The sequence below is a fragment of the Vicugna pacos genome, chromosome 19, assembly GCF_048564905.1.
Source record: "Vicugna pacos chromosome 19, VicPac4, whole genome shotgun sequence".
Taxonomy (NCBI): domain Eukaryota; kingdom Metazoa; phylum Chordata; class Mammalia; order Artiodactyla; family Camelidae; genus Vicugna; species Vicugna pacos.
The window spans coordinates 36,809,799-36,837,597 of NC_133005.1; the positions used below are offsets into that span (position 1 = coordinate 36,809,799).

The 27,799-nt window shown below is 49.2% G+C and overlaps 1 protein-coding gene across 5 annotated transcripts in view; it reads left to right on the forward strand.

The window, feature by feature from the left end:
* Positions 1-26,580, forward strand: part of SLC9A8 (solute carrier family 9 member A8) — a 63,804-nt gene extending 37,224 nt beyond the window's left edge. For 4 of the 5 annotated variants that reach the window (XM_006206665.4, XM_031687705.2, XM_072944373.1 and 1 more), the window contains 8 exons: positions 1,109-1,247; positions 2,732-2,837; positions 10,091-10,207; positions 12,418-12,500; positions 15,119-15,230; positions 18,398-18,618; positions 20,581-20,727; positions 21,761-26,580. In XM_006206665.4, coding sequence (XP_006206727.1) covers positions 1,109-1,247; positions 2,732-2,837; positions 10,091-10,207; positions 12,418-12,500; positions 15,119-15,230; positions 18,398-18,618; positions 20,581-20,727; positions 21,761-21,868 — 1,033 coding nt within the window. In that variant the 3' untranslated portion in view covers positions 21,869-26,580. The remainder of the gene's footprint in view (positions 1-1,108; positions 1,248-2,731; positions 2,838-10,090; positions 10,208-12,417; positions 12,501-15,118; positions 15,231-18,397; positions 18,619-20,580; positions 20,728-21,760) is intronic. The other variant, XM_072944372.1, reaches the window with a different exon arrangement.
* Positions 26,581-27,799: the final 1,219 nt, after the last annotated feature.

Genomic DNA, 27,799 nt, shown 5'->3' on the forward strand with positions numbered 1-27,799 from the left:
AAGGGGATTATTCAGGCCACTGAGTGGAGAATGGGTGCTCCTAGGAAGACCAGGATGTAAAGAGAGAGACCCATGAAGCAGAAGCCCTGGGATGAGGATAGTAGGGGAGAGAGGGAGAGAAGTGGGTGGATCTGAGAGAGGGTGGAATCTGCTGGGAGGATGTTTAATGAGAAGAACTCTATTAAAATGGTTTTACCTTTAGGGATAAAAGCAACAATTGAGTTTAATGGCTTAATGGCTTCTGGCATTTTACTTTGTTCTGTTAACTGTGAAAGGAAAGGTTTTTCAGTTCTTCCTCCTGATGCCTCCCAAATCCCCCCTACTCGGCCTTACCCACTGATATTTCTTCTTTAGGGTACTCCATTCTACTCAGACTTCATGCCACAGCCTTGACTTTAGGTTTTATATCACAGGATCCCCAGTCCCCCACCCTCACCCCACATTGAAAACTTTCCCCGTGATTCCCCAGGGCCTTCAGGATGAAATACCAACTCCTTGGCTTGGTTCGTCCAAAGCCTCGCACAGGTCCTGGCGCTGCCTGCTGCTCCCGTCTTACCTCCTGGCACGTCCTCCCCACCGGCCCCTCCCCCGACGCCGTGTTCCCGTTTTACCCACAATGATCTGCGTGACTGAATGCTCCTAGGCCGTGCTGCTCATGGTCCTGGGCTCCCTGCCTCCATGCACGCTGCTCCCTCTGCCTTGGGTGCTTTCCCTCATTTCTTCACCTGGTTAACTCTTCTTTATCCTAAGTCTAAACCCAGCCCATAGGGCATGAAGAACCTTCCTTGCCCACTACCCATCCGAGTGAGATGCTCACCCTGTTTCTACACAGGGTTTTCTCGAGACCGTCCTTGTTCCAGTCTTGTTTTTGTCCCTAGTTAGACTATAGAGCCCCCTAAGGGCAGGGACTTGTTCTCATCTCTGAAGCCCCAGAAACTAACAGGGTGCCTGGAACAAAGTAGGTGAACAAATAAATGTTTGACTAGTGGTTTGCATGTTGGAATGAATAAAAGAGAATAAGCATGAAGTAAGTTTTGAGTTCTACGTTAATTTCTAAAACTTTGTCTATCATATTTTAATTTCTTTCTGTTTTTCTTTTGCTTCCTAGCACAGCTGAAGGTTTAACAAGGAAAAATGTATCAGATGTCAGTGGGTGGCAGACATTTTTACAAGCCCTTGGCTACTTCCTCAAAATGTTCTTTGGCTCAGCAGCACTCGGCACTCTCACTGGCTTAATCTCTGCATTAATATCCTTTTAATATGATGAAAACGCGTGGCTGAGAAGATTATTCTTAATTACATCCATCTCACGTCATTTTCTCCAGTTCCTTAAGGGAGCCCATTTTAGTCTAAAGTCATATTTGAAGGAGGATTTTTATGCTTAGTTTTGGTTTCAGGAACACTTTAATTTAAGCTCGAAGATTTTAAAATTTAACATGTGAAATTTAGGATGTCACTTTTCAAAGCCTGAAAAACATGTGAACTATTGGATACCAGGTCTGATTTTGAGGGCTTCTCGGTTCCCAGAGTATGCTGACCACTTTCAGATGAGTTTCATTTTCCACTGTCTCACGTTTCACATTCAGAAAATTGGAAATTAATTTCCTTTGAAAATATCAAATCGAGAAAATCTCTACCCCACTGAAACTATTTATCTGGAAGGACCGGAAAAGAGACTTTCAAAGTGAGCTCCATCTAAGTTGTCTGCACTGATTTTGTTGCTTAACAACCCATAAGCTTTTCCAGCCAGAGGAGCAAAGAGTCTTGTTAAGGCCGTTGACACCTTTATTGATGTAGAAAATTCTTCATGTTTAAAATAGGAACAGGCATCAGATCATTTCTGTGTGATCCTAAGCCTGTGTGCGTCTTGGGGAGATGGCCACCTGGCCCTCCTCCATCAGCAGTTTGTCTCACAGATGGCCAGAAAAGCCTCTGTTGCCTGAGACAGGCATGTTTGTCTGCCATCCTGTTGTGAATTTTCCCCTCAACTCCTTTGTCCAGAAGTCTAAAGGCTCTACTGAGTTGGCTGACAACTTCTCATGTTGTACCAATAAACAGAATGGAAAAGAAAACTTTTACCAGATCAGTATTTTCCTCTATATTTATCTCTTTCTTTTAAATATGGGGCGGACAACGCATCTACTGTAATGAAGCCCAGTAAGTAGTGCTGTGAGCTCCAGTACAGGCATGTGAACAACATTTGAACATGTGGAAGACTCTCCTTTTCACAGGAGTGTAAGTTTATAAATGTCCAAAAATCAGAAAGAAGGTCCTTCATTGAACCCCAGGGTTCTGGAAGCCCCATTAGTGATCTCATCTAATGTCATCAGAGGAGTGGAAGAGGGACGTGGCCCTGGAAGGGACCTTGCAGTGTGGCCTGTCCTCAGTCTGTCTGCAGCTTTGCCCCTAGCCCCCACCCCCAGCTCTCAGCCATCCAAGTCAGCATTTCCAAATGAATTGACTTAGGGTGATTTTAATTTTCTCCTACCATTTGTCTCAGAAATTTATATCTCTCCGTCTTTTGTCAGATTCCCTTTCTTCAAATAAGAGTCTCCCTGCAAAGAAAAAAATCCATAATGACAAATTTTCAGTTTACCTTGGAATGTTCCCAAATCTTTGTATCCATTGTTTGTTTATCTTTCATTTAGATTTGGAAGGCAGCAGTTCTGTGACTTCTCTAGCTCACTGTCAACTGTCCTTTGATTATTTCTCCTTGACAATTGTCATTCACGTGCTAAAGCATATTGACTTGAGGAAAACGCCTTCCTTGGAGTTTGGCATGATGATCATTTTTGCTTATCTTCCTTATGGGCTCGCAGAAGGAATTTCACTCTCGGGTAAGTGACGGAGAGCATTGAAATGCTGGGGTTGACGGTGCGCTGTCCTGCCCGGTGAAAGAGATTATGTAATTTGGGTCACTCTCAATCACAAGAGACAGTTATAACTCAGAAGAGCTTAAGCAGTAAGGGGGGGTTTACTGGCTCTCTAGGGACACATCTGGACTTAGACCTGGCTGGATCCAGAAGCTCAGTGTTGTCTCCGTCACATTTGCTCTTTATGCACCACCCTGTAGCAGAGATCAAAGTATCTCTCCCAGTGTTGCCTCTTTCTCAAAACAAGCCGTCCAAAGAGCTTTCACTCAGAGGATGCAGTCAGACTGCCAAGGGCAGTCAATCCCTCTGCCTATCCCTGGGCCCTGGGCTCTGGCACCCACTGAGTTCTTTCACTATAGTTCTGCCTTTTCCAGAATATAAATGTCATAGAAAGGAAATCATGTAGTATGTAGTCTTTTGTGACTCATTTCTTTCAATTATAGTAATATTCTTGAGACACACCATGATTTTACTGTATATCACTAGTATAAACCAGTATAAACAGCAAATTGAGCCCATTTTTTCCATTCACCATTTGAAAGACATTTGGACTTTTCCAGATTTTCTCTAGGAATATTTGTGCGTATTTTCATTTATCTTGGGATGTTGCTGGGTAAGGTTGCCAGGTCACACGGTAGGTATATATTTTACTTTATCAGAAACTGCCAAGTGTTTCATGAAACTCCGGGACCATTTTGCATTACCACCAGAATGTATGAGGGAGTTCCAGCTGCTTCATATCCTCACCAACACTTATTTTAATTTTAAAAACTTCAGCCATTTTGATAGGTGTGTCGCAATTTGATTTTGATGTGCCTCGGTTCTCTTTATAAATTATTCTTGGGATTCCTTGAGTTTCTTGGGTTAATAGTTTGTGCAAGTTTATAGCTTTCATCAAATTTGATAAATTTTTCATGTCTTGAAATATTTTTTCTGTTCCTTTCTGCTCTCCTGTTGGGACTCCAATTACAATATCCTTTGCCTTTAAAAAGAAAAAATTCTTTTTTGTGATAGTCTCTTTTTCGGCCATGCTCAATCTCCTGTTGATCCCATCCAGTGTATTTTTCATTTCAGATACTGGATTTTTCATCTACAGAAGTTCTCTTTGAGTCATTTTTATATCTTCCATTTCTCTCCACATCGTGTCCATGATTATCTCTACATTCTTGAGCATATGGAGCATATTTATTAAAGCTGTTTTAATGTCCTTGTTTGCTGTTCCATCATCTCAGTCAATTCTGGGTCTGTTTCTGTCAATTAATTTTCTTCTGTTTATAACTCACATTTTCCTACTCTTAGCTTGCCTACTCATTTTTGATTGGATGCCAGTCATTGTGAACTTTATTGCGTTGTTGAATACTGGATTTTATTGTGTTCTTTCAGAGAGGACTTTCTTCTGGCACGTATCTAAGTTCCTTGGAATCAGGTTAATCCTTTTGAGGTCTGCTTTTAAACTTTGTCAGGGCAGGTCCAGAGTAGCCCTAGGAATGAAGGCCTTGCCCTTCTAAGGACTGTACCTCATGTCTCACAGATTATGAGATTATTCCACTCTGCCTGGTGGGAGCACAAACTATTCCCAGCTCTGTGTCCACTTAAGCAATTATTCAGCCTATTCCTTTTAAAATTCTTTCCCCAACCTCTTGGAATCTCGCCCCACTCGAGTGCAGAGTGATACTGGCCCAAGATTCTAGAAGACCCGGGTGTGGCTCCCCAGAGCTTGCCCTCTGGGCAGTGCCTCCTCTCAGGTATTCTGGCTGCTTTGGCCTCCGCCGTCTCTCATCTGGCTCCTCTTCCCAGCAAGACTGAAACTGCTGGACTCAGTTTGGGGTTCCCTTCCCTCAGCCTGGAAACTCCATCCACCCAGTAAGCTGGGCTGGGGCTGAGGCTGAGGTGGCCACCTTGTTGCCTTTCTGACAGAAATCAAGCCCTACGCTGCCTCCTGTTCAACATCAGAAAACAGTTTTGCCTCATCTCTTTTATCAGGTTTGCTAGTTGTTTATGGCAGGACGGCACTTTGCGTAGCAGTTATTTCTTCATGGGCAAAGGGGAAGTCCCGGCAGTTTCTGATGACTCCGTTGGACAGAATCCTCCTTCCCGCAGGTCACTGTCTGGAGTCACACATGGGTTCTCTGTGAGCAGGTCTTGCCAAGGAGGAAGCAGAGAGGACTCTGCCCATTTTCACTGGAGAACTTTGTAAACCTCAGGGTCTTGTTTGTTTTTAATCCCGAGCCAGTTCTCTTGGATCATTTCATCGCGGTATCTGCTGACCCGTTCCCTCTCTTACGTTTCCTGAGTTTGGGCACTCGCATAAACATTACCTATGAGTCATTTGGCTCTAGCCTAGCTATTTTTACCTCTGTTTTTCTAAATTGTTCTCCATCCCTTTGAGATGAACACTAAGTACCTGTTGGCAAAGACACATATTTCATGCATCCTCCATTTGAAATTTGTGATTAAAACAAGGGAGTATTTTTCTTGTCTTTTCCTCAGAGAGGCCATGTTTTCTGTTTGTAGGGGTTTTGTTTTCTTAGGGACCTCTGCTGTACACGCTAATGGGGCCAAAGAGAGCACATGCAAGCCAAGAACACACTCATCTACCTCTGCCCTGGGGCTGTTTGGCACACAGCGTTCTCAGAGGCAGGTAGGATAGCTTCGTACTGCAGGAGAACGAACAGGAAAGGTGACAGTGCTGGCCTCTCCTTCCTCTTTGTGCTCTGCTTTTCCTGACGGTCACAAAGGACTGAGTGAGTGGTTACCAGGACCACTGAGCAGGACACTTTCCCTAGGAATCACTTGCCAAAATTTATATGTTTAGATCACAGTGGTTAAGGACACCAGACAGACCTGGGTTTGCATCCGAGCTCCACCTCTCATTAACCCTGTCACCTCAGACAGCAGACTCAGCCACTCTGAGCATCCACTTCCTCGTGTGAAGTAGACATAAGAAAAGTACCCCTGAGGCTTGTGGTGAAGATGCAGGTGAGAGTCCTGGCAGAGGCATCAGTGTGCATCATGTCAGGGTGACCATGCATCCTGGTCAGCCCTGACATTCCCAGTTCTCCCCTTTTGTTCCAACACAATAAATTAATAACACCCCCTTTTATCCTCAGAAGTGTCCTGATTTCAACAGCAAATTGAATAATCGCCCTAATCATTACTCAGTAAGCATTAGCTATTCTCAGAGTCTTTGTTCTAGTTCCGTCAGCGCTAACTAGTACTGTCATTCATTCAAGCAAGTTTGAGGGCCACTTTGCCCTCTGGCTCTAAAAATTCAAAGATGAACAGATTCCACCCTTGCCAGTCCGGCCAACTCTGGGCTGAAGGAGGGGACTTGGGTAGAGCGACTCTCTGTCAGGGTGAGTCACAGAGAATGGAACTTTGGCGGTTGAAGGATGAATTTGTAAGACTGATCAGGACATAACACTTTATGTAAAATGTTGGGAAGATGTTGGCCAAAGATGGGATGTGTTATACAACACTCATGTGCACAGGTGTGTATCCAAGGAATTCCTTTGCAGCACTGCCTATGAGAGAAAAATTGGAAGTAACTAAATGGTCATCAGTAGTGGGAAAGATTGTGTACATTTGACTCCATATTTCGTATGAAATACTATGCAGCCACTTAATGAATTTGACCAATTTGTACTGCCATGGAAAGAGCTCCAAGATATATTGTTAAATTTTAAGAAAGAAAAACCATTCATTCATCCATTCAGTGAATATTTATTAAATGCCTACGCTATGCCAAGAACTCTCCTTGGTATCAGAGCTTATAGTAAACACGACAAGACCAGGTGTTTTTCTGCAAAAGAAAGATTAAAAAAAAAAGTAAGCAAACACATAAGATAATTTCAGGTAGTGAGAAATGAGGTTAAAAAAAGAAATCAGAAAAATGTGATAGAGTAGCCCTGGGGGCAGAAGCATCATGAGATAGTGGGTCAGGAAGGTGTCCTGGAAGGGGTGGCACTGGGGCTGACTTGTGTGGTGAGAAGGAGCCGGCCAGGGGAGGATCTGGGGACTGAGTGATCGGCAGCCGAGCAGCAGGTGCTCAGGGTCTCAGGTAGGCCTGAGGGCACTTGGTACACCCCAGGAAGAGCAGGGAGACGAGTGTGGCTGGGACCGAGGGGCACAGCCCCCGCCCCGCAGGGTTCTGTAGGCCTGGAAGGAGTTAGGATTGTGTTATACATACAAATGCGAGTGTTAGAGGAGTTTTCAAAAATCTCTGTGCCAGGAATATGTGCCATAATCTATAATACGGTCCTGTTACTACTTTTTAAAAGATAGTATGAACTTCGTAATGGCGTAGTAAAAGCGCTGGCAAGCTGCACGTCGAACGGTTAATGGTAGTTACCTTTGGGCAGACGGTGTGAATAGAGTCTCTTGTTTTACTCTTTACCCCTGAGTCTGGATGTTTTATAGCAAAATATGTTTATTATTGGGCAATTCACAGAAAAAAACTGACTGTGGTTTGACTCAGCCTTTCAGAAGTGCCTCCTGTTGTACCCACGGTAAATTGCAAGTGGTAGAAATTGTGCATGATACTTTCAGCTCCTGCCTTTTGGACTTGAATCCCTCTACTCTGTTCCTTAATTGCATTTGAAACAATGGATTTAACTGAGACTAGAAGTGGATTTCCTCCCTTCTCCCTCCCTCTCTTCTCCCTCTAAGAGGCTGACCAGTTCGCTGCACTGTCATCTGCTTCCTTAAATGATTTTGCCTTCTAAAAGAAGTAAATGTGTCAGGATTCTTTCTTACAGGGCATGTTTCAAATATCCAGACATTTTATCTCCAGGCATGAACCTTTCGGCACCATTTCCCCCTTCACTGTTTTTGCAGCCTGTGCCGGTGGCAGCTGCAGTGGATGAGGGTGGCCTGGGTGGTGGAGATGTCACCTTGGCTTAGGGAGGGCACGTAAGGGAGACACTTGGGCTGTCCCTGGGGCTTTTGCACCCACTGATGACCCTGATTCTTTCCTTCAGTCCCTGGAACTTAAGAGATGCCCTGACCCCAGACCAGACTGGCATAAAGGTGGTGGCTGGCTGTTCACTCTTTCATCTGCCAGAGGGCCCGTTTAATACAGTCCACATTCAGCCCCCAGATGGGGTTTGTTTATCTGTAGAGAAAATTCTTAAACATTCGAATTAGTTGTTGTCTTTAAAAGCTGGAAGATTTCCCATAAGAAACGTTTCTATCTCTCAAAAAACAGAAGGAAGAGTGGTCAGCACTAGGTCCTTATCCACAGGGCTGCCATCAGCCCTTTGTAGTTGGGCTGGTGCCTTCTTTGTCCGTGTGCCACTCATCCACTGATCATTTTTATCTTTATTTTTATTGTCTGGCCCCTGAGGAGTTCGGGTTTCCGACCCCTGGCTAAACCGGCCAGCCAAACTGCTTCTGTCCTGAGCCCGTCTCCTTGTTGAAGAGCGCTGAGGCACGACAGGCCAAGGGGGCAGGAAAGCTCCCTTGAAGCGCTGGCAGTGGGCTCTCCTGATGTTCAATCCCAAGGGAACTTCCACCTTACTCTGTCAGATCTGACTTCCTGGAGCCTTCTAGAGTGGTTGTTTAGTGCTGGGACTCGCGCGGGCTATGACGACCTCTTTGTGTGGGTGGAAGGCCGTTCCTGGAAGGCTTCCCTGGAGTTGACTTTTCCTTCAGGGTCAGAATTTCAAAGTCTCAGCTTTGCAGTGAAGCAGGCTGGTGAAACAAAGCCCTTTGAAAGCCCAGAAACCAGCCATCTAGCATTGGACTGCACAGAAGGGAGAGCCTTAAGATCAATCCCATATGAACAGAGTGTGTCTGTGCTGTGTCCTCTTCCCTCAGTCTCCATGGTTGGGGTCAAGGTCCAGACCCAGGTTCTGGTCTCTCCCTTCCGTTTCACCTCATGCCTGTGGCATTGGTGGTTTTGTTAGAGTCAGGAAGGAGAAGCTCTCCAAGTGGTCACTTGCAGAAACTGACTGAGGGGAGCAGGTGAATTGAGGGAACAGCCTGGGGTCTTGTGTGTTTATCTAGCAGAGCAGAGGCTCAGAACAACTCTTGACTTTCAGAGTCTTCTCCCTGCCCTAAAGTAGCAAGTAAAGGAGTCTCCTGCCCTCCTTTTCCTTCTCCGAGCTTGTCAGGTGTGGCTCGTGGGCAGTGTTGCTGGGATTTCCTTGTTTAGCCTCCTTTATAGGAAAAATGAAAGAACAAAAGAATTTGCTGTTTCCTATGAGTCCTAGGAGATAAAATGTTCCAGCTACTGCTGTCTCTCTGGCCAACAAATGCCTGTTGGGCACCACAAAGAATAGGGTTTTCCTGTATTTTGTAAGGTACTGTTTATACAGCAAGCTTAGCAGTTGAAACATCTCCAGTGCAGTTCTGTGATTTTCACTCTTTTATTGGAGTTAGCCAGTGATCTGTTTCTACAAAATGGCAGAAGTGAGTTAAAATTTTGCTTATAAAGTTTGAGTTGGAATTCATGTATCTTGGCAGCTTGTTTAGTGACTTTGTAAAAGTCTCAGCTTCCTTACATGAAATAAAGACGTCTTTGCTGCTGCCCAGCCAGGGAGACACTGAGAGGCAACCCATGTGACTCGCTTCAGCAGGGATTAGGGGCAGTGGACAGAAGCTGAGACTCAAATCCCATGTATGCAACAGAAGTTGTAGACTCTCTTACAGAGAGTTTTACAGAAAAGACACATCACCTTTTTTTAAACAACACATCTCTTTTCATATTTCATAGTGATTATGGGAAAATTCGAAATTAAAGTACAAAAAAGTAAATCAAAATCCATCTGTTCTCCATACCCAAGTTCTGAAGTTCCATTTCTGACCCAAGAGTGGTTCACCTGCCCTCCTTTTGTCCGTGGATGACAGTGATGGCTCACACCTGTCCTGCCCTGGTCCTGTGATGGGCACTTTACATGATTTACCTTCATTACCCTCCTAACAGTTCCATGAGCCAGTACTGTTAGTCCCATTGTACAGATGAGAAAGCTGAGGCTTGGAGAGGGGAGGAAACTTGGCCCAAGGTCACCGAGCCAGTAATGAAGCTGCCAGAGACAAGGGCCCTTAGCATTTCTCTGCAGCCTCAGGTATTATTTTCCTCTCCTTTTTCTTAAAACACCTAACAGTATAGGCCCCAGGGACTTGTGGGAAATGTGAGGCGTTATTTGTATGTCGCACGGCAGGGGCTTTTCTGCTCTGTTCACATCTGTGCGCTTTGCCCCTTTTTCCCTCTCCAGGCATCATGGCCATCCTGTTCTCAGGTATCGTGATGTCTCACTACACACACCATAACCTGTCCCCCGTCACCCAGATCCTCATGCAGCAAACCCTCCGGACCGTGGCCTTCTTGTGCGGTAAGTTCTGCCTCTGTGTAGCCCCACGTGGGTCCGCCCGGAGCTAGCTGTTCTTCCTCGCCTGGTGCTAGGAGTCCGTTGAGATTTTCCCTGGCAGAAGAGGCAACAGAATTCCTCAGAGCCGGATACCGCACTCCCTTATCTTTCGCTTGTTACTCTGGCTTTCACATTCCAGAAAGCAAACCAAATACCTAACAAATGGAATGTTGATACCTATAATTTTAAGACCAAAAATATTGAGAACTACTAATTATGAACATTTGGGACTCATGTATTTGTAATATATTACAGTGATATTTCCAAAAATGTGTTCCTTGGAACCGATATTTATGTGAGTTAGGTGAAAAAAGACTCCATAGTCAAAAAAGAGTTTGGGAAATCCTGGGGCAAATAAAGTTTAACAAGTTTCTGAACTGTAAGGCTTCAGCTAACGTGCATGGTGAGTTTCTAAGAGAAGGATGGAGTTACAGCATTTCCCAAGCTTGTCCGCAGACCCTTTGTTCACAAGAGCATCTTGAAGGACGTGTTAGAGGTGTCGTAGTTGGGCTGGGCCACACCGTGATGGCTTTTTCTTTTAAGCAGTTTCAGTTAAGCATCACACTCTGATGAACCCATGTACCTCCTCCTTGTTTATACCTGGGGGTAAAAGAACCGCTCTCACACTGTCCCTTTACACTGGTCTCCACGTGGCTGTGCCCTGCCTGTCATCATCAGCCCCCCCTGGCATTTTCGGTGGACTGTCTCACTTCGAAGCACTCATTCCACGCTGTCATGTGCTGGGAGTCAGGGGCAGGCTGACTCATTCCACAGACAAGGAGGCTCAGGTGCCAGAAGGGCAAATGACTCGCACACGGTCCCGTGGCTAAGAAGTGAGTCTGGAAGCCGGTCTGTCTCTTTCTGGTCCAGTGGGTACTGTTCCCACAGCACCCCTCTCAGAAAGCCGTGGCTGAAGACTCTGACTCTCACAGTAAAGAAATGTGAAGCAAAACAGCCATCAAATTCCATTTTGTACCCATGAGATTTCAAGTTTGAAGGTTCCCCACTTCTCATGTGAGTGTGTGGAGCACAGGTCCTGTTGGTGGGCATGGACACAGATGCTGTCTTTTCTGGAGAGTCGTTTGCCACATCAGTCTGAATTTAAAAGACACATGCTCTTTGACCTGGCTGTTACGCACAGGATATTTGCTGTAGCTTTTGCAACATCAGACATAGAAACGGTCTCAATATCCATCAAGGAGTCGTTAAATTAACCATGACGTAGTCATATACTAGTATGTATGCTGCCAGGGAAAAGCATAACGTAGATCTGAATGAGTTCTAAATGAGCTGATTTAGAAAGAAGACAAAAATGTTTGATAACAAAAACATTCAAGGGGAGAAAGGTGAGTAAGGTATACTGTCCAGCTTGTGGGCTTGGTCTAAAAGGATAGACATTTGAAGGAAAAAAACAGTGCTGAAATGTTTTAAAACAGCCCTGCTGTTTTATGATACTTAACTGTTTTAAAATAGAGTCTTTGTCTCCCTGGCCATAAGGCTGTTCTGGGGGACATCACAGTCTAAGCAGAGAGCCTAGTGCTAGCAGTTTATAAGGTGCTTTTTCTTAGGATACACAAGCGACTGCTTGTGCAGCCAGAGTGAATATCAGGCACTTTTTGCCTCGTGGAGTGGAGCCAAGAGGAGGAAATGTATCTCTTCCTGCAAATCCTGCAGGGTGTAAGCCGTCTTCTAAACTTTGTGGCAGCATTAAATATATGAAGTCAATCTTTTGGCTTTGACCGCTCTGGCAAGGAAGTTAACAAAGGGCCCTTTCACACTAGTCACGTGACATCTGCAGTCATTTGCTCTGAATTTTTGCCACTTAGGCCGCAGTTGGGATCCTTGCTAATCACAGTGTTCAGCAAATGGACAGATTCATATATTTATCACCGTCCCTGGGAGGAAGAGTATTTATTTGCACGGGTATTTGACAGCTGGTTCATTAAATTAGGAGATTCTGAACAGCAAGCACATGCTGCTTGTGTGATAGAAAAAAATGAGAGAATCGAAGTACAAGTCTGACCGAGGTACTAGCTGCAAGATCTTCCAGAAAATAAGCAAAGTGTTATTACTGGATTCTGATTTACTTCTGAATGCCTGCTTGTATAATGATTCCGTGCTACATTGGAAGAAAGCAGTTGACGCTGAGTAATTCATTCTTTGGTTTGTTTCAGAAACGTGTGTGTTTGCATTTCTTGGCCTGTCCATTTTTAGTTTCCCCCACAAGTTTGAAATTTCCTTTGTCATCTGGTGCATAGTAAGTATTTTCCTTGTTTTTTTTTTTTTATTTAATTACTTATTTGTAGATCAGTAACCACATATTCCAGATTCATTTTTGTAACTGTTAACTTGTCAAAGTCAACAGCTACATAGACAACCTTCTGTTTAAAGTTTCTTTTGTTAAAATCGTAAACATGCAGTTACGGAGAGGGATGGAATAGAGTGAATAAATATCCCCAGAAAAGAATTTTTGCTTGGTTTTTAATTTTAAATGGCCTTGAATTGTTGTAGTCTTTTTAAAAAATGACCAGATTTTTATGTTAGGTGGTAAAAGCAGATTTCAGAATCCAACGTGTAATTGAACATAACCATGTAAAAACAGTATGCATAGAAAAAAGAGGCTATGTAAAGAAGTACAGCTAAATGTTCACAGTGGTTGTAGAACTGGGGATGATTTCTTTTTCTTTTCTACTTTTTCTGGATAATTATAATGAATATACCTGATTCTTACTGTGGTTTTCTTCAGATGTGTCCATTTATTAAGTATGACCTTGGATACTTGTTCAAAGTAGAGATTATATGGCCCTTACCTCCTCTGGAGATTTATCCAGAGGAATCATCCCAGGTGATTCTTACCATTAAGAGGCTGGGAGGAAAGTGTTATAATTGGACAGGATGGTGGCAGTAGGAGACAAATTAAAATACACCTTTAAAAAAGGAAAATAGAAATTGAATCACTTGCAGTAAAATCAGGTCTTGTGAATGGATTGGGGAATGGAGTGGGAGAAAAAAAGAAATGTTTAGCATTTAAAAGAAAGGTCCAACTCTCTCAGGCATCTGTTCAAAGTGACGTGAATGATCTGTAACATTTGGGCATTTGGCCTGGTGTTCCCAGGCCCCTCCTGTGTTCTCCTCAGTGTGAATCCATCTCCGGCAGGTCCTCCTGCTGATTCATACTCCCACCCTTAATTTGATCTCTTTGTTGTCTTTTTAGATCCTCTGTTAATTTAAGGCACTCAAGAAGCCTACCTTGTTCTTGAGTTATCATAATTCATCTTGAGTTAACATTTATTACCAATTCCACTTAATAAAACACAGCTATTGAGAGACAGACTTTTTTTTTTTTTAATCACTGTCACCTATCATGAGCAGACCAGTGAGTCCTACCTTTCTGGCATATGGAGAAACTGTGACAGACAAGATAAGGAACCCCAAGGAAAATGATGCTTCTCCTTGCAGCCTGGTGCTTCTGCCTTGGTCGGCACAAGCTCATTGCTTTTGTCTGTTATCTGTTCTCCAAACTCAGGTTTCAAGACAAGAGAACAGCAGCGAAAGTCTTTTACAGAACGTGTAACAGCCTTTAGTGTGGTCACTGGGTAAAAGGGCCCACATTTGGTCAAACTAAAACGCAACTGTAGAAATGGAAGATTGGATTTCAGTGGGTGAAGCAGGGAGGTGACTGTCTCAGCCATGCGCTGGGATGAAAAGAAAAAGGGGAAGGTGCCGGGGCTGGTAACTCAGTTTCCCCTGAGCACTGGGTCAGGCTGGCTCTGCCAGTCCTGGAGGTGGCCTGTGCTATTCAGGTGGATGACTCAGGTGGATGACTCACTCAGTGGTCAAGGGCTTGGGCTTTGGGGGCTGAACCAGGTTTGTGACTTGGCTCCATCACTTCCTGCCTGGGTCAGCTAGGACCGGTTACTTAGTACTTAACCTCTCTCTGTCTCCGTTTCCTTGTCTCATAAACAGAGACAGTAACACACCTACTTCATAAAACTTTTGGAAGGATCTAAATTTAACGAGATAATGCATATGAAATGCTTAGAGCATTGTCTGGCACACAAATGTTAGATGATTGGGAGCAATTATTGTTAACTTGATCGTCCAAGGTACACAGTCCCATGCACACTCAGTTCATGCTGGTTAAAAAATTACCGTAGAGCCTCAGAATGTCCATGTCTTACTCTAGTCGAGTAAGTTATGATGAGAACCAGGATGAAGCATGGAAGTAAATTAATAAGTAGTTTCAAGAATCCACTTAGATAAGATTTAAACTTTACATAAAGCTGTATTTCGTTAAGACCAATATGCCTTTGGAGATGGCTGGGAACCAAAAGCAAGCAACTGGCTAGGCAGAGCCTACCTAAACATTCGTTTTGCTCAGGGAGCAACATTTACGGCCATAGGTAGGCCTGTCTCAGTCTTCCGCCCTTTCCCTGAGGAGTGGGGCCCCTGAGGGAGAGGCAGGAACACCTTGTCTGTCCCTCCAGAGCTAGCCCATTGGGAGTGATTAGTGCAGGCCTGTCCCATGGTGGAGCACCTTTGGAGGAGCCAGATTACCCTTAAATTAATCTCCGGACACTTCTGCAACGTCTCTTGGCATTACTAAAGCCGTCATTGATACCTTGTTAGTCCCCTCTCTCTGACGATGGAAACATGAATGTACAAAGCTTTATCGTTTCCCAGACATGTAGAAACTGGTGTCTCTGGCAACACACCCCTCCTGGGTCTCTGCCTAGCACTGTGTTGTTCGTGCCTTTGATGGCGAGGGGATGCTGCCTTTATGATGGGCGTTACCAGGTCTGTGTGAGCCTCCACACACTTCAGCTTGAAAAACCAGTGGTTTCCATATAAGACTTAGTTTGTTGCTGTTAACAGGTACTTGTACTGTTTGGCCGAGCAGTGAACATTTTCCCTCTTTCCTACCTTCTGAATTTCTTCCGTGATCATAAAATCACACCGAAGATGATGTTCATCATGTGGTTCAGTGGTAAGTCCAATCTTGAGTGAACTGTTGGGGGAAATACCTGTTGTAAAGGCACACGCCTTGCAGAGAGATCGTGTGACTATCTGCTGGAGCCCTTTGGAAACGAGTGTGCCTCAAACCCCCGATGATACAAGTGCCCATTTAAGGGCGTCTGCTGTAATCCAGGCTGTGGGCGAGGCCCTTGCCAGGCAGTAGCCCTCCCCACAGCACTGTGAGATGGGCGGTGCGTGTCTGCTCTGCAGATGGGGACGCTCAGGCCCACGGACAAAGGACGCACTTGGGAGCGAGTGGCCACGGGAGGCAGAGCCAGGACTTGCCCTTCTCCCCTCCCCTTTTCTTCCTGGACAGACTGCAGCCCTTTCTAGGCTGAAGTAACAAGGGGCTCAAAATTAAATGGTTAATGTTTAAACTTTTTTTGTACTGCAGATAGATTTGGATTTTTTTTTCATTCAGTCACTAAGTTAAGTTGCTGTTCAATCTCATATTCCTCCACTTTTTAAGGGATAGAGATGATTTCATAAATCTTTGGCTCCTAAAAAATTGGACCCATAGACATCTTTTTATACATACATATTTGAGGTATAGTTGGTTTACAGTGTTGCGGGACCCATAGACATCTTATTAAATTTATCCATAGACATCTCATAAATTTATTTTTCAGCAATACACCCAGTTCTTTGTGTTTTCTTATTTAAATATTATAATTAAAATATTTCCTCTGGGTTGAGATATAGAAACATGCTTTGTCAGCTGTTTTCTATCCAACAGCGTACCTGTACGTTTCTCACAGATCTCTCTCGTTTTTCAAAAAGCCTCATGTGTGTGAGAGAGAGAGGTTGGTATGTAAGTATGTATAATGAGAGAAAGTTTTTTGCCAGTGAGGAAAAAAAATTGTAAAGTAATCGATCCAAGGTCTTGAAAATCTCAAAAAAATCTAAGAAACGTATCAGACATTTTACAAAGTTATGTGAGCTCTTCGGGGGTCGGGAGCATGGTAAAAGACCTCTGTGGGGAAGAGGGGCTGTTTTTCAGTGAGAGCTCTTGATTCCAGGTGTTCTCTGCCAGGCTGTCCTAGGCCTCTCTCCACTGATTCCCTCCATCTCTTCCCTGGTTCCTCAGCCTGCCTCCACTGGCTCCTCCATCATCATTTCAATAGTTGAAGATTCTCTCCTTCCAGCAAAAACCCAGCTTCAACCAAAATCCCTACCCCACATCCCTTCCAGCTACTTCCCCATCTCCTCCCATCATGGCCAGACCTCTTGAGTGGGCTGTTCTTGTCCATTTTCCCCACTTCATCATCTGTTCACAGGGCTGGACTTGGCCTTGCCTGAGTCCCCAGCGACCTCCTGCAGCCATACCTGGTGGGCAGCGGTCAGCCCTCATCCCCCGCATCTCCTTGGCTCTGGGCTCCTTCCTCCCACCCACCTGCCTTCTGACTAGAAAGAGACCCTCTTCCTCTCTTTCCTCGGCCTCCTCTAGGCCATGCTCTGGTTTCCACCCTTCCTCTTTGGGGTCTTTTCAGGCTCCTGCCTGGCTCCCCCTCTTCCTTTACTGGCACCTCAAATGTTGGCTTCCTTAGGACTTAGCCCCAGACCCACTTCACCTCTCACAAGCTCAGAAGCTCACCTGTCCTGTGGCCTCAACTTCCATCTAGTTCCCACCCTCCCAAGGCTGTTTCCTCTAACCCAGACCTTTCCCCTGAGATCCAGACTCCTGGGTCTGAATCCTCCTTGGATGTCGTGGAGACATTGTGGGTTCATTGTCTAGGACTGAACTTACCTTCCTGCCCAACCTGCTTGCTTGCCAGCATCCCTCTTCCACAGAAGACAATCATGTGTATTATAGCAGGGGTGTGGCGAACTCTTACTAAGTGTTTGCTGAGTGCACACGCTGTTCTGTGCCAAGGCACTTCATCCTCGGGCCACCAGCAAGGCAGGCTGTTTCCACTTCCGCATGAGAGATTGAATTGAGTCACTCGCCCCAGCCTGGGAGGCCCCGGAGAAAATGGGGGCCAGGGGGCGAACCCAGTGGTCAGACCTTCTTCTGACCACTCCCCACCATGCGCAGACCACTGCACAGCACAGCCCCTAGGACCTGGGTATCCTCTGGATCCATGCCTCCCTGGTCACCCCACCTGCCACTTGCCCCTTGACCTGTTGCTATCACTCCCTGAGTCTCTCTTAATTCCACTCCCTTCCCCTGTCCCCGCTGTGCCCTCATGTGGGGTCTAGGCTGCTGCCCCAGTCACCCCCATCATGCTGTGATGTGTCTGCCTCCATGTCTGGGTCAGATCCTGTCACTTATGCTCTGCCCGCCCCCTGCTTCTTCGGGCCCTCCCCATCGCACAAATCCTTGTTTGGTGTCTCTCCTCCCTCCTGCTCTTGGAGCTCCTGTTCCCCTCTCTCTGGCACCAGACAAGTCGGGAAGATTTTCAGAGAGAACGTGCTGTTTCCCAGCTCAGTCCATGCCCCTCTGTCCAGCCAGCAGCCTCCCAGGGGACCAAAACGGGAAGTGTGGGAGAGGCCCTGATGCAGCTCCCTGTGCCGCTGGCCACCACCAGAGCAGCCCCCAGCCCGTCAGAGCTGCCAGGACCTACCCAGGGGCCGTATCTTCAGATACAACAGGAATTGGGCAAATCTCATTCTGTGCTGTTGCGGGTGAAGCTGTGTGGCCCTGGAAGGACACCTCCTTGTCTCAGTCTCGGCCCCGCATCTGTTCCTGTGGTGACTAACAGGACCGGCTCTGTGAGCCTCCCATGCAGAGCAGATGAGATTGTGCCCACAGAGCACATAGCCCAGGGCCAGGCACACACAGGGAGGGCTTGGTCTGCACCAGCTGTCGTGTTTCTAAAACGTGAGCCTTGGGCGTGAGAAATCCTCACATGCACGCACCTGGTGCTTCACAGCCTGGACAGGTCAGCCCATCAGGTCTGCTCAGCGCCCTGTGAAGTGGGAACGAGGTGAGCTTCTGCTGGGTGCCCCACTCTGTGCCTGCTTTCCTTGTATCCCCGAGCCTCACAGGATGAGTTTGCATTCTCCAGGGGGGTCTGTTAGAATGTCGACCGGCCATGATGCCGGCCATGCCCAGATCCCCGAGAACCGAGTCAGCGCCAGCGCTGCCTCCTCCCTCCTCCCTCCGTCTCCTCTGACTCCCTTCACTGTGCCCCCCAGGCCTGCGGGGGGCCATCCCCTACGCCCTGAGCCTGCACCTGGACCTGGAGCCCATGGAGAAGCGGCAGCTCATCGGCACCACCACAATCATCATCGTGCTCTTCACCATCCTGCTGCTGGGCGGCAGCACCATGCCCCTCATCCGCCTCATGGACATCGAGGACGCCAAGGCGCGCCGCAGGAGCAAGAAGGACGTCAACCTCAGCAAGACCGAGAAGATGGTCAGTGCCGGTGGGCCAGGTGGAGGCAGGGTGTGGGTCCCCGCTCACGGTCAGGAAATGGGGAAATGAGATACCACTTGGGGATGCTCAGCTCCTGTGCTCACGCACCCACACACACACCAGTTCCCCAAACTGAGCGGGAGGTTGGATTCAAGTTCTGAAGCATCGCTCTTTGGGGTGGGTTGTGTGCCAGCCTCGTGAAGCCACTGACGCCTTGGAGTGGGAACATGGATCTGTACCAGACCCTCCCAGGAAGGTTCCTCTCCTGCCAGTAACCATACCAGCCCATCAGGCCCAGGACTAGAAGAAGGTTTCCAAATCACGCCATTCCCCAGCATCTGCGGAAGTCCTCCTGCAGGGGCCTGAGGAGGCTCTGAGAGCGGGTGGAGAGTGCACTCCACGGAGGACAGATGAGAGCGTGGTGTAGGGCTGGAGGGGCCCGGGCCAGCCGCAGCAAGCCTGAGGCCCCTGCCCCCGCCCACCTCTGCCTCCTCCAAGCCCTGGATCAGCTGTGGTCCCTGCCCCACGTTCGCCCTCGGGCCCGCGTGTGCTGAGCCAGGCTCTCCGCCCTGGCCTCCCATCCTGCCTTCCCGCACTGCACACTTTCCGGAAGTGCATCTTTTTCTGGTTCCCTTAGTCGAGGCCATCAGTACCTTTAACCAGTCATGGAAGGCATAGAAATCCTCAACCAGAAAATGGGGAAAGGGGATGTGGCCCTCTCTCCACACTGGAACGTCCAGGTCTGGGCAGATTTTGGTCTCCAGTCTCTGCTGGGACCTCTCAGGCCCGGGTTGTGCCGCTGCCGGGGAGCCTTCAGATGACCTCAGACTGGGCTGCTCACAGAACTTTGCTCACTCTCAGTAGCCCTGCTCCTCCCACCCCCATCCACCAGCTTTGTTTTCAACAAAAGCTCAAGTCAAGGTTCTCAGACCTTTTAGTGGGTGTCAGAATCGGTGGAGCGCTGGGGCCTCACAGGTCTGGGTGGAGCTCGAAGAATCTGCATTTCTCACCAGAGCTGCTGCTGCTGATCCTGCAGCCCTCACGTGGCAAAGCCCTGCTCTGGGAGAACCAGGAGGTTTGCTTGGAGAGGGAACAGCTGCCTTTTAGGGAACATTTTCTGTGGTGCTTGCGTGCTTCCTTGGACTGGCTCAGGTCGCCCTGATAAATTCAGGAAGGTGGTCTCATTTTCCATTTTGCAGATGAGCACACTGAGGCACAGAGAGATCAAATCACAGAGCCGAGGTTACACAGACTTAACCACCACACTCTTGTAGCATCCTCCAGGTGGGGTTCGTAGACCAGTAGCCGTCTTTGGAAACTTGTTAGAAATGCAGATTCCTGGGCCCCATTGCAGACATGCTGAATAGGGAACTGTAGGTGGGCCTGATGGGCCCAGCATTTTATGTCACAAATTCCAGGTGATTCTGATTCAGACTAGACTTTGAGAACCACTGCTCCACAGCTGGGAAATGCCCTCCCCAGCCCTCACCCCTCCTATACCTACTCGGGTCGGGGGCACAAAACCCGCCCCTGCAGCAGGTGGGTAGTCCTTCCTCTCCAGATCCTGCCAGGATTGTTCTCTCCCCCCACATCCACTTGACCAGCCAATTCACCCAGAATGGCCCACCGCAGGCAGAAAAATAGCAAAAGCTGCCCTTGTTCAGTTCAGCCTAGAACAGTTCCCAGTCCTGGCTGCACACAAGAGCCACCTGGAGCGCTCACAGCTGCAGCTCCTGCCCAGAACTTCTGACTTACTCACAATTCTGATTTTCCTGCATATCCATCATGTTCTTACACACCTTCCTGCCTCCCTTTGGGCTCCCCGGAAGCCCCCTGCTGCTGCAGTTAGGGTTGGGGACACTCGTGGCTGAGGTGAAGGGCTGTGAGGTGGGCTGGGTGGCGTGGAGGCTTTCCGAAAGGTGTCAGCTGAGGATCCCTCGGCTGCCTTCCCTCCCCCCTCAGGGCAACACCATCGAGTCGGAGCACCTGTCCGAGCTCACGGAGGAGGAGTACGAAGCCCACTACATCAAGCGGCAGGACCTGAAAGGCTTCCTGTGGCTGGACGCCAAGTACCTGAACCCCTTCTTCACGCGGAGGCTGACCCAGGAGGTGGGACATGGGCCAGGGGTCCCTTGCCTTCCTCCCTCAGGACCTGCAGTGGCCTAGAGCCGGGTGGGCAGGGAAGGGCCACGTGCCATGTTGGGTGGGGGCCCAGCCAGGCCGCCTCTTCCCACTCAGCCTTCTCTCCTTCCCCAGCCCGAGGGTTGGATATGCTTGTGGAAGTCGGCATCTGCCGTTTTTCCTTTGCTGCCATATTTAGTGCTAGTTTAATAATAGACTTGTTCACGCAGTTTAGTTTTCCTGGATGATAGACTTGGGACATTGATCAGCTACCAAATCTGAGCTGAGGAATTTCAGTCATGCCAGGGCCCTCAGGCAGTGGCTCAATGCTCAGGGCTCAAGGCTCAGGCCGGGCACCACTGGCCTCTGGGTGACAGTGACACACTCTCACAGGAACCAGCTTGGGTCTGCTTTGCTGAAACCAGCATCCTGCCTCATGCAGGGTTGGGGTGGGGTTCTCACAGCCGCTGCCCTCCTCTTTGGTGCTGAGCCCCGTTTTCCCTCCTTCCCAGTCACGATCACTGTCAGCATGTGAGTTCGTACTACGTGCCCGGCGCTGTGCCACATGTGTTCTGTGATTGCTCCCTTTCATTCTCCCAACAACCCATGCAGTAGACGCAGCTGTCACCTCACTTGACGGCCAGGGAGACTGAGGCCTGGAGGGTGAAGTAACCCTCTGAGGTCACATAAAACGATACGTAGCAAAGCTGGGAGCAGAGCCCAAATGTGTCTGATTCTGCCATGTTTTTTAACATCGTGCCATCCTGCCTCCTGCTCCTTGTTTCTGAGTGACACTGCCCTTTACCACCCCCAACTACACACACACAAAAAGAAAAACCCCAACTTGTACTCGTTCACTTAGCACTTCGAAGTTGCGTGTGGCCTTGCACCCTGTCCCCCTTCTCCCCTGACAAGGTACAGAACGGCTCTCCCTCCCTCCCTGACCCAGACCCTGACCCTGACCCTGACCCTGACCGTGACCCTAACCGCTAACAAGGGCTTGGTGTGTCTCCTGCCCCAGGACCTCCACCATGGGCGCATCCAGATGAAAACCCTCACCAACAAGTGGTACGAGGAGGTACGCCAGGGCCCCTCAGGCTCCGAGGACGACGAGCAGGAGCTGCTGTGACCAAGCAGGACGCCGTGGCTTCTGGGCAGGTGGGGCCGCAGCACTGCCGTCCAGCCTCCCCATGGCTCCCAGGACAGACACTCAGCCAGGGCCCCTGAGGAGGGTGCATCTGGCAGCTCTTCAGGGGGAATGGAAGCAGGTGAAGACTGGCCGTCTTAACCCAGAATTTCCCAGGCCTTTGGAGCCATCTGCTGCTCCCGAAGTGTCCCTCCCCACTCCTCACTGAGCCGGACCTCTGCTCTCAGGGTGGCTTCCCCGCCTGCAGATTGGAGGGACCACCTTTGCAGGTAAATGTTTCCTTCTGCTTCTGCAGCTGAGGGGACAGTCGTCTGTCCAGCCAAGGTGCCTGCAAGGAGGAATCTTGCTCTGGGCCCGCCGTCCAGGGGCCCTGCGGAGCGCGGGTGTGCAATGTCTGCCATTCCGGCCACTGCCTTCATCACAGGAGCCCTTCCCTGCTGGATGGGGGGCGGTACCATCAGGGCGAGGAACCAGCCGCTGTTTCCCTGTGTTCATCAAGGTGCCCCTGGCCTCAGCAGCAGCAGTTCTCATCTAAGTGGCAGGCGTGGGAATCTTGAGAGCCTCACACTCCCCTTTACAATGTTGCTTACACTCTCTGAGAAAGAAAAACTGAGTGACCTTTTTCTTCTTTACCTCTGATTTGTACCTCACAGGCTGTCTCCCTGGGTGGCAGGCAGCCACTGCCCTTCTCTGGGAATATTGTGAATGTTTACACTGGTACCCAGCAGAGCAGAGGGCACAGGCCCCTCTCTAGAGCCCTGTTGGAAGCTGCATCCCTGGGTTTGGGGGGCTAAGCGAGCCTAGTCTGTGGGGTCAGAGCGCCCTCTAGAGGGAAAATCTGGAGGTACAGGATTTATGCTGGCCAGCTGCTGCTGTCTTGAATTCAGTTTAAATTCATGCACTTTTACAAAGGAGTGAGAGCCTAGCAGTCACCTCCCTGACCTTACTTGATGGCCCTTGCTTGCTCAGAGGCCCCTTTTCCCAGGCTTCGTGGGATCTGCCCACCACTTATCTGCTGCACCTTCACTGCTCATCAGCATTTTTTTCCCTCTCCCAGTTCTCCACCGTCTTGGGTCCTATTTGTCCCCTGTGCCAGGGTCTCAGCTCACCAAAGCACCTGAGCAGGTGCCAGAGCAGCAGTGCCCCCTGGTCCTCCCATGCCACTCGTCCCCGTGACTCCAGCGAGCCAGATGCTCTGAGTCTCACCTGCAATCCCCAAGCAGCCACTGCTACCCTAGGGCTTGCTCACAGAGTGCCTGCACACACTCTCCATACAAACACACACCCTGCCCCGGCCCCGTGGTCCTGGCCCCGGGCCATCTCAAGGTCACGTCCAGGTGAAATGAGAGTACCAGTTCCCGCATCCGCCTCTCACCAGCCCTGTAACAAGGCTCCTGCTCGCTTGCCTTTGCTCATCACTGGCAGTTCCCACATGCGCCTCAGCGTCCCAGCTGGAGCCTTGGGACTCAGCACCCTCTGGGGTGGTTTAATTCATGTTGTTCATGTCCTTGGTTCTCTGTTGGGGACACAAGGGGCCAGCTTGGGCTGGCAGCAAGCATTTCCATCTCTTCTGCCTCAGGCAGCGTGACTCTGGATGTCAGGAAGGACTGACCCCAGGACCCTCCAGGACCCATGTGCCCAGCGCAGGAGGCCAGGCCCCTGCCCTAACCCCTTCCCTTTCCCCAGAAGTGTAAGTGTAAAGCCAGTCAGGCAGGAGGCACAGTTTCTTTTTTATGCATGAAAAGTAAATTTGTGCTTGATAGTGGTAAAATATGATCATTTTTCTTTTTGTAATCTCCTATCTTAACCCTATAATTTGAGCCAACAGGATTATTTTACTTCACCTAATATCCCCACTGGAAGATGAATGCCGTCCATAATTCTGGTCTCCGTCATTTCCTGTTTCTTTTTAGTGGAAAAGTAAGAGAAGAGGTCAAAGAGAGGGGACCTTTGTCCAGACATGGGCAGGGAGGTGGGAGGCAGGGATCAGAGACCAGATTGTTCTCTCATTCCCCAACTCATAAGTAACTTACTTTCCCCCTGAAATTCAGAGTCTGATCGCTGAGGTATAAGTTGCACTAGTCAATTCAATAGCATGCCCAGAAAAAAAAAATTTGTCTATGAGTTCATAGATTAACGAAGACAGGATCTTCTCGGTTCAAATTGCCCTTTGTCACCAGGTCCCACCTGGCTTCCCACTCTTAGCTGAGACTTGAAAATGACACTAAGTAGAGAAGCATGTGGGGGACTTGGTGGAAGGTCCCGAAGGCTTGGCTGTGGAGGTGGTGTGGGGAGAACCAGCCCTGGCCTGGATCTCTTGTGAGCCTCTTCTGCCCCCTGCTGGCCAAGTGAGGGTTTAGCAGCCTGGGAGGGCATTTCCCCCTGGGGACTGGGTGGGGGAGTAACTCATGTTCCTCAGCAGTATGTCTGTTCACCTTTGTAACGGGCAAAAGCCCATCGAGAGATATTTTTCTGGTGGACTTTTTTCAGATGTCTTTGCCTGAGAATCAAACTACTGCTGTCTACCTTCAGCATTCCTAAATAATTCTATTGTTTGGGGCAATAAATGCCTAGAAGATAAAAAAATATATATCCAGCATAACTATAACTTCCCACATACTTATTTCCTTTTAGATCTAGGCCTTAGGACAGGAGAACCACAGCGTGTAGAGAAGGTTATACTTTAGAGGGAGGTGAAGGCTACGCCAGTGACTGCCTTTGGGAAAGCTGGCAGGTTAGCCAGTGAACTCTGAAGACATGCTGTCTTGGGGAGCTGGGGAGTCATGTAGCAGTAAGCCTCACACCCCAAGGCTCCCCTGGCAGCCCCTCCACAGTAGGCCCTAGGATTTTGAACTTCTTGGAATAAATCACATGCTTTCTGCCGCCCTGTGGTGGCAGGACTCCTGGAATCGATTGTACCCTGAGGCTTGGGGTGTGCGGGCTTACAGGGAAAGGAGCCAGCTTCTCCCAGGTCCCCAGAGATCAAGTTTGGGCTGAGCTTGAGCCAGGCCGGTGGAAGGTGGCTCAGGTCCATAGTCTGGTGCTCACTCAGCCCAGGGGCTGACTGAAGGCAGCCTGCCCTCCCCGAGGCCAGCCATCTCTGTTCACAGTAGGAATACTGGCTGGGCCCTGGCTGACGTGAGGCCAAGGACCAGGGCCTGGCCCAGAGTGTTAGCAGCCCCTGGACTCCAAATCAGCCTCGGGAGGCCCTGATTTGCCTGTAGATTCCTTTGTGAGCAATGAGAAGTAGAAAGATTGGTGAGTGGGGAGCCTTCTTAAAGCCCATGTCAGAGGTGCCATCAGCAAGACTTGGCCTCATGAGGCCTCAGGTCCACACATTTGGCAGAGTCCTCAGCGGGGTAGCCACAGCCAGGATCCCCCTTCTGCTCTGGTGGGGAGAGGGAGGGAGGGGCAGGATGGTGGCTGGCTTCCGCTCCTGGTGCAGGTGTGGCTTAGGGTAGGTCTGGTCTTAGAACTGATCTGGTTCTAGTGTGAGAAGGGATCTCTCAACAGCAATGATCTGCCATGGATTAGGACTTTAAATTAAAAAAAAAAAAAAGTAAAGATCCTCTGCCACTTCCCCATTCCCTCCAGAATGCAGGCGTGTGTTTCTGCTACTGCGTAGTGGATAGGAAACCAAATCTGAAACGTTATTGTTACAGCAGCCAGGATCATGAAGAGGTTGTTCTAACAGGAGCGCAGTCTCCAAAGCCCCAGGCAATATGTTTTCAATGAAAACACCACGGTCAAGGAGGCTTAGAATAAGCAGCCCCTTCCTTCCCTGTAGTCTCCTGCCACCTCTCAGGACGGAGTTAGATATCCAGGGACTTCCACTGTCTCTGGCCATGTTATGAAAGGAAGGCTTTTAATTTTCCCCGGCCCACCCCACTTTTTCACGCTTTCCCACCCCCAGCCGACACGATCTCTAATCCCAGAGGGAAAAACATCCGTGGCCTTCCCTACCCAGGAGCTGGTCTTCTCCCAGCTGCTCTGCGTGAGTGTCCTGACCTCAGGACGCGGAAGCTCAGTACCTGTGAGCGCAGCTGCGGGACCCTGGGGCCGAGTGACTGGACGGGGAGTGTGCAGTTTGGTGGTCAGAAGAGAAAGGTCACCTGTCAGCACTGTGGACCGCTGTCCAAGGAGCCTGTCAGCCACGCAGAAGAGCTGCATCGGCGTGTTCCTGGTGCTCAGCTCTCGGATCGCAGCCCTGCTCTGAGGAGCCGCCCCGGCACAGGCCAGGGAAGGCTCCTTGCTCTCCGGGCCGCTGCGAGGTTCATGGCTCCAAAGGCTTTAATGCTTTCTCCAATACAGCTCCTGCAAAGCTTGATTTGTTCACAAGGTTACTCAGAACCTTGTTCTTTTGAGTAATTTTCTTTATAAAAATGAAGGATTTTGCGAGCATTGCTTTCTGATTTAAGGACCATTGGGAAGGTCAGGCTTGTTCTCTTGTCCTTCCCAAGTAAGCGGTGAGAGGCGTTTGTTAGGTCCTAGTTCCTGAGAATTGATTTGCTGCTTTTCCTGGGGGGCTTCGGGTTGGGGGAAGAAGGTGGGGCAGAGGTGGAGGGACCTGTAGCTGCTGGGCCGGAGCCTCTGCCCTGTCCGACAGGTCCCTTTCAAGAATTCAAAAATGGTTGGAAAACAGTAATGTCACTGGATACTTATTTAGAAATAAAAATGAATGCTGCTGAATCAGAGCCAGTTTCTGTGTTTGTGTTCCGTGGCTTTGCAAACGCATGGGCCACAAACCCCTAGACTGAGCTGTGACCGCCTGCCCGACTCTTCTGGCCAGATGCCTGGCAAAACGCAGTGGCAGGAGGCAGGAGCATGGGCTTTGGGGCGCGATTCCTGCCTCTTTGTCCCTGTTGGGCTGTACCCCGTAGACCTGCGAGCCTTGTAGCTGCCCAGCCTTGAGACTGAAGAAAGAGCGCAGAGACAGCAACAGAGACCTCAGTGGCGGTGGTGGTGGTGGTGGTGGTGTTGGTGGGGTCTTACACAAAGGGCCCCAGAGCGACACCCCTCCGCATGGGGCAAACAACACAAAGCGGCAGTCTTCGCTGCTCCCAGGAGAAGGCTGCTACCTACGGGGGGGGGGGGGATTGACATCAGCTGGGCTCATCAGTTACCAGGGACTAATTAAACCCTATGATTAAGAGGATTGGATAGTCATGTGAGTGAAGCAGGGCCTGGTGGAGCGGTGGGGGGGAGGGTTCAGAGCAAAAGAATGGCCATCTTGAATAGCCTAAGCATACAGTCCCTTAGTGAGGAGGACCTGAGACCAAACAGGGGGTCTCAGCTCAGGCCCAGCCTCCAGCCAGACCACGGCTGCTTTTCCTCACAGGTGCGGGGGGCGCACCTTCCCCAGGGCTCGCTGGCCAGCCACTCTCCTGCCACTTGGGACTGCAGACCAGCCCCTGGTGGGCTTTTGCCTGACTGAAACCAGGCTCTGAACCCGCCCAGCCGCGGGAGCCTCTGATGGGAGGTGGTGGCACTATCTGTGCGAAGTCTTCAGCCTCTGTACCCTCTTGTGCTTCCAAAAGGCATCCGAAGCTGCTTACAGTAACAGGTATAAGCAAAAAATAGACATGATATAAAGCAAAACCAGGTGGGAGATCCCGTCCTGATCCCAGGCTACTTCTGGCAGGAGGGTCAGAACTGGACCACCTGCATCCCCCACCCCCACCCCAGCCAAAGGAGGAAGGGGCGGCATGGGGAGAAAGTCACACCCTGGACCCTTCCTATACCTGGCTGCAAACCGCACACCCCCCAAAACACACCTCCTGGCATCAGGAAGAGAACCAGGTTGGGGAGCAGGACTAGTGGGAGGCACACGTGGCCCTCAGCTCCCTTCCCCCTCTGACAGGACCTGGGTTCAGAAAAGGATGCCTCCACCATAGTGAAACCGAACCAGTGTGA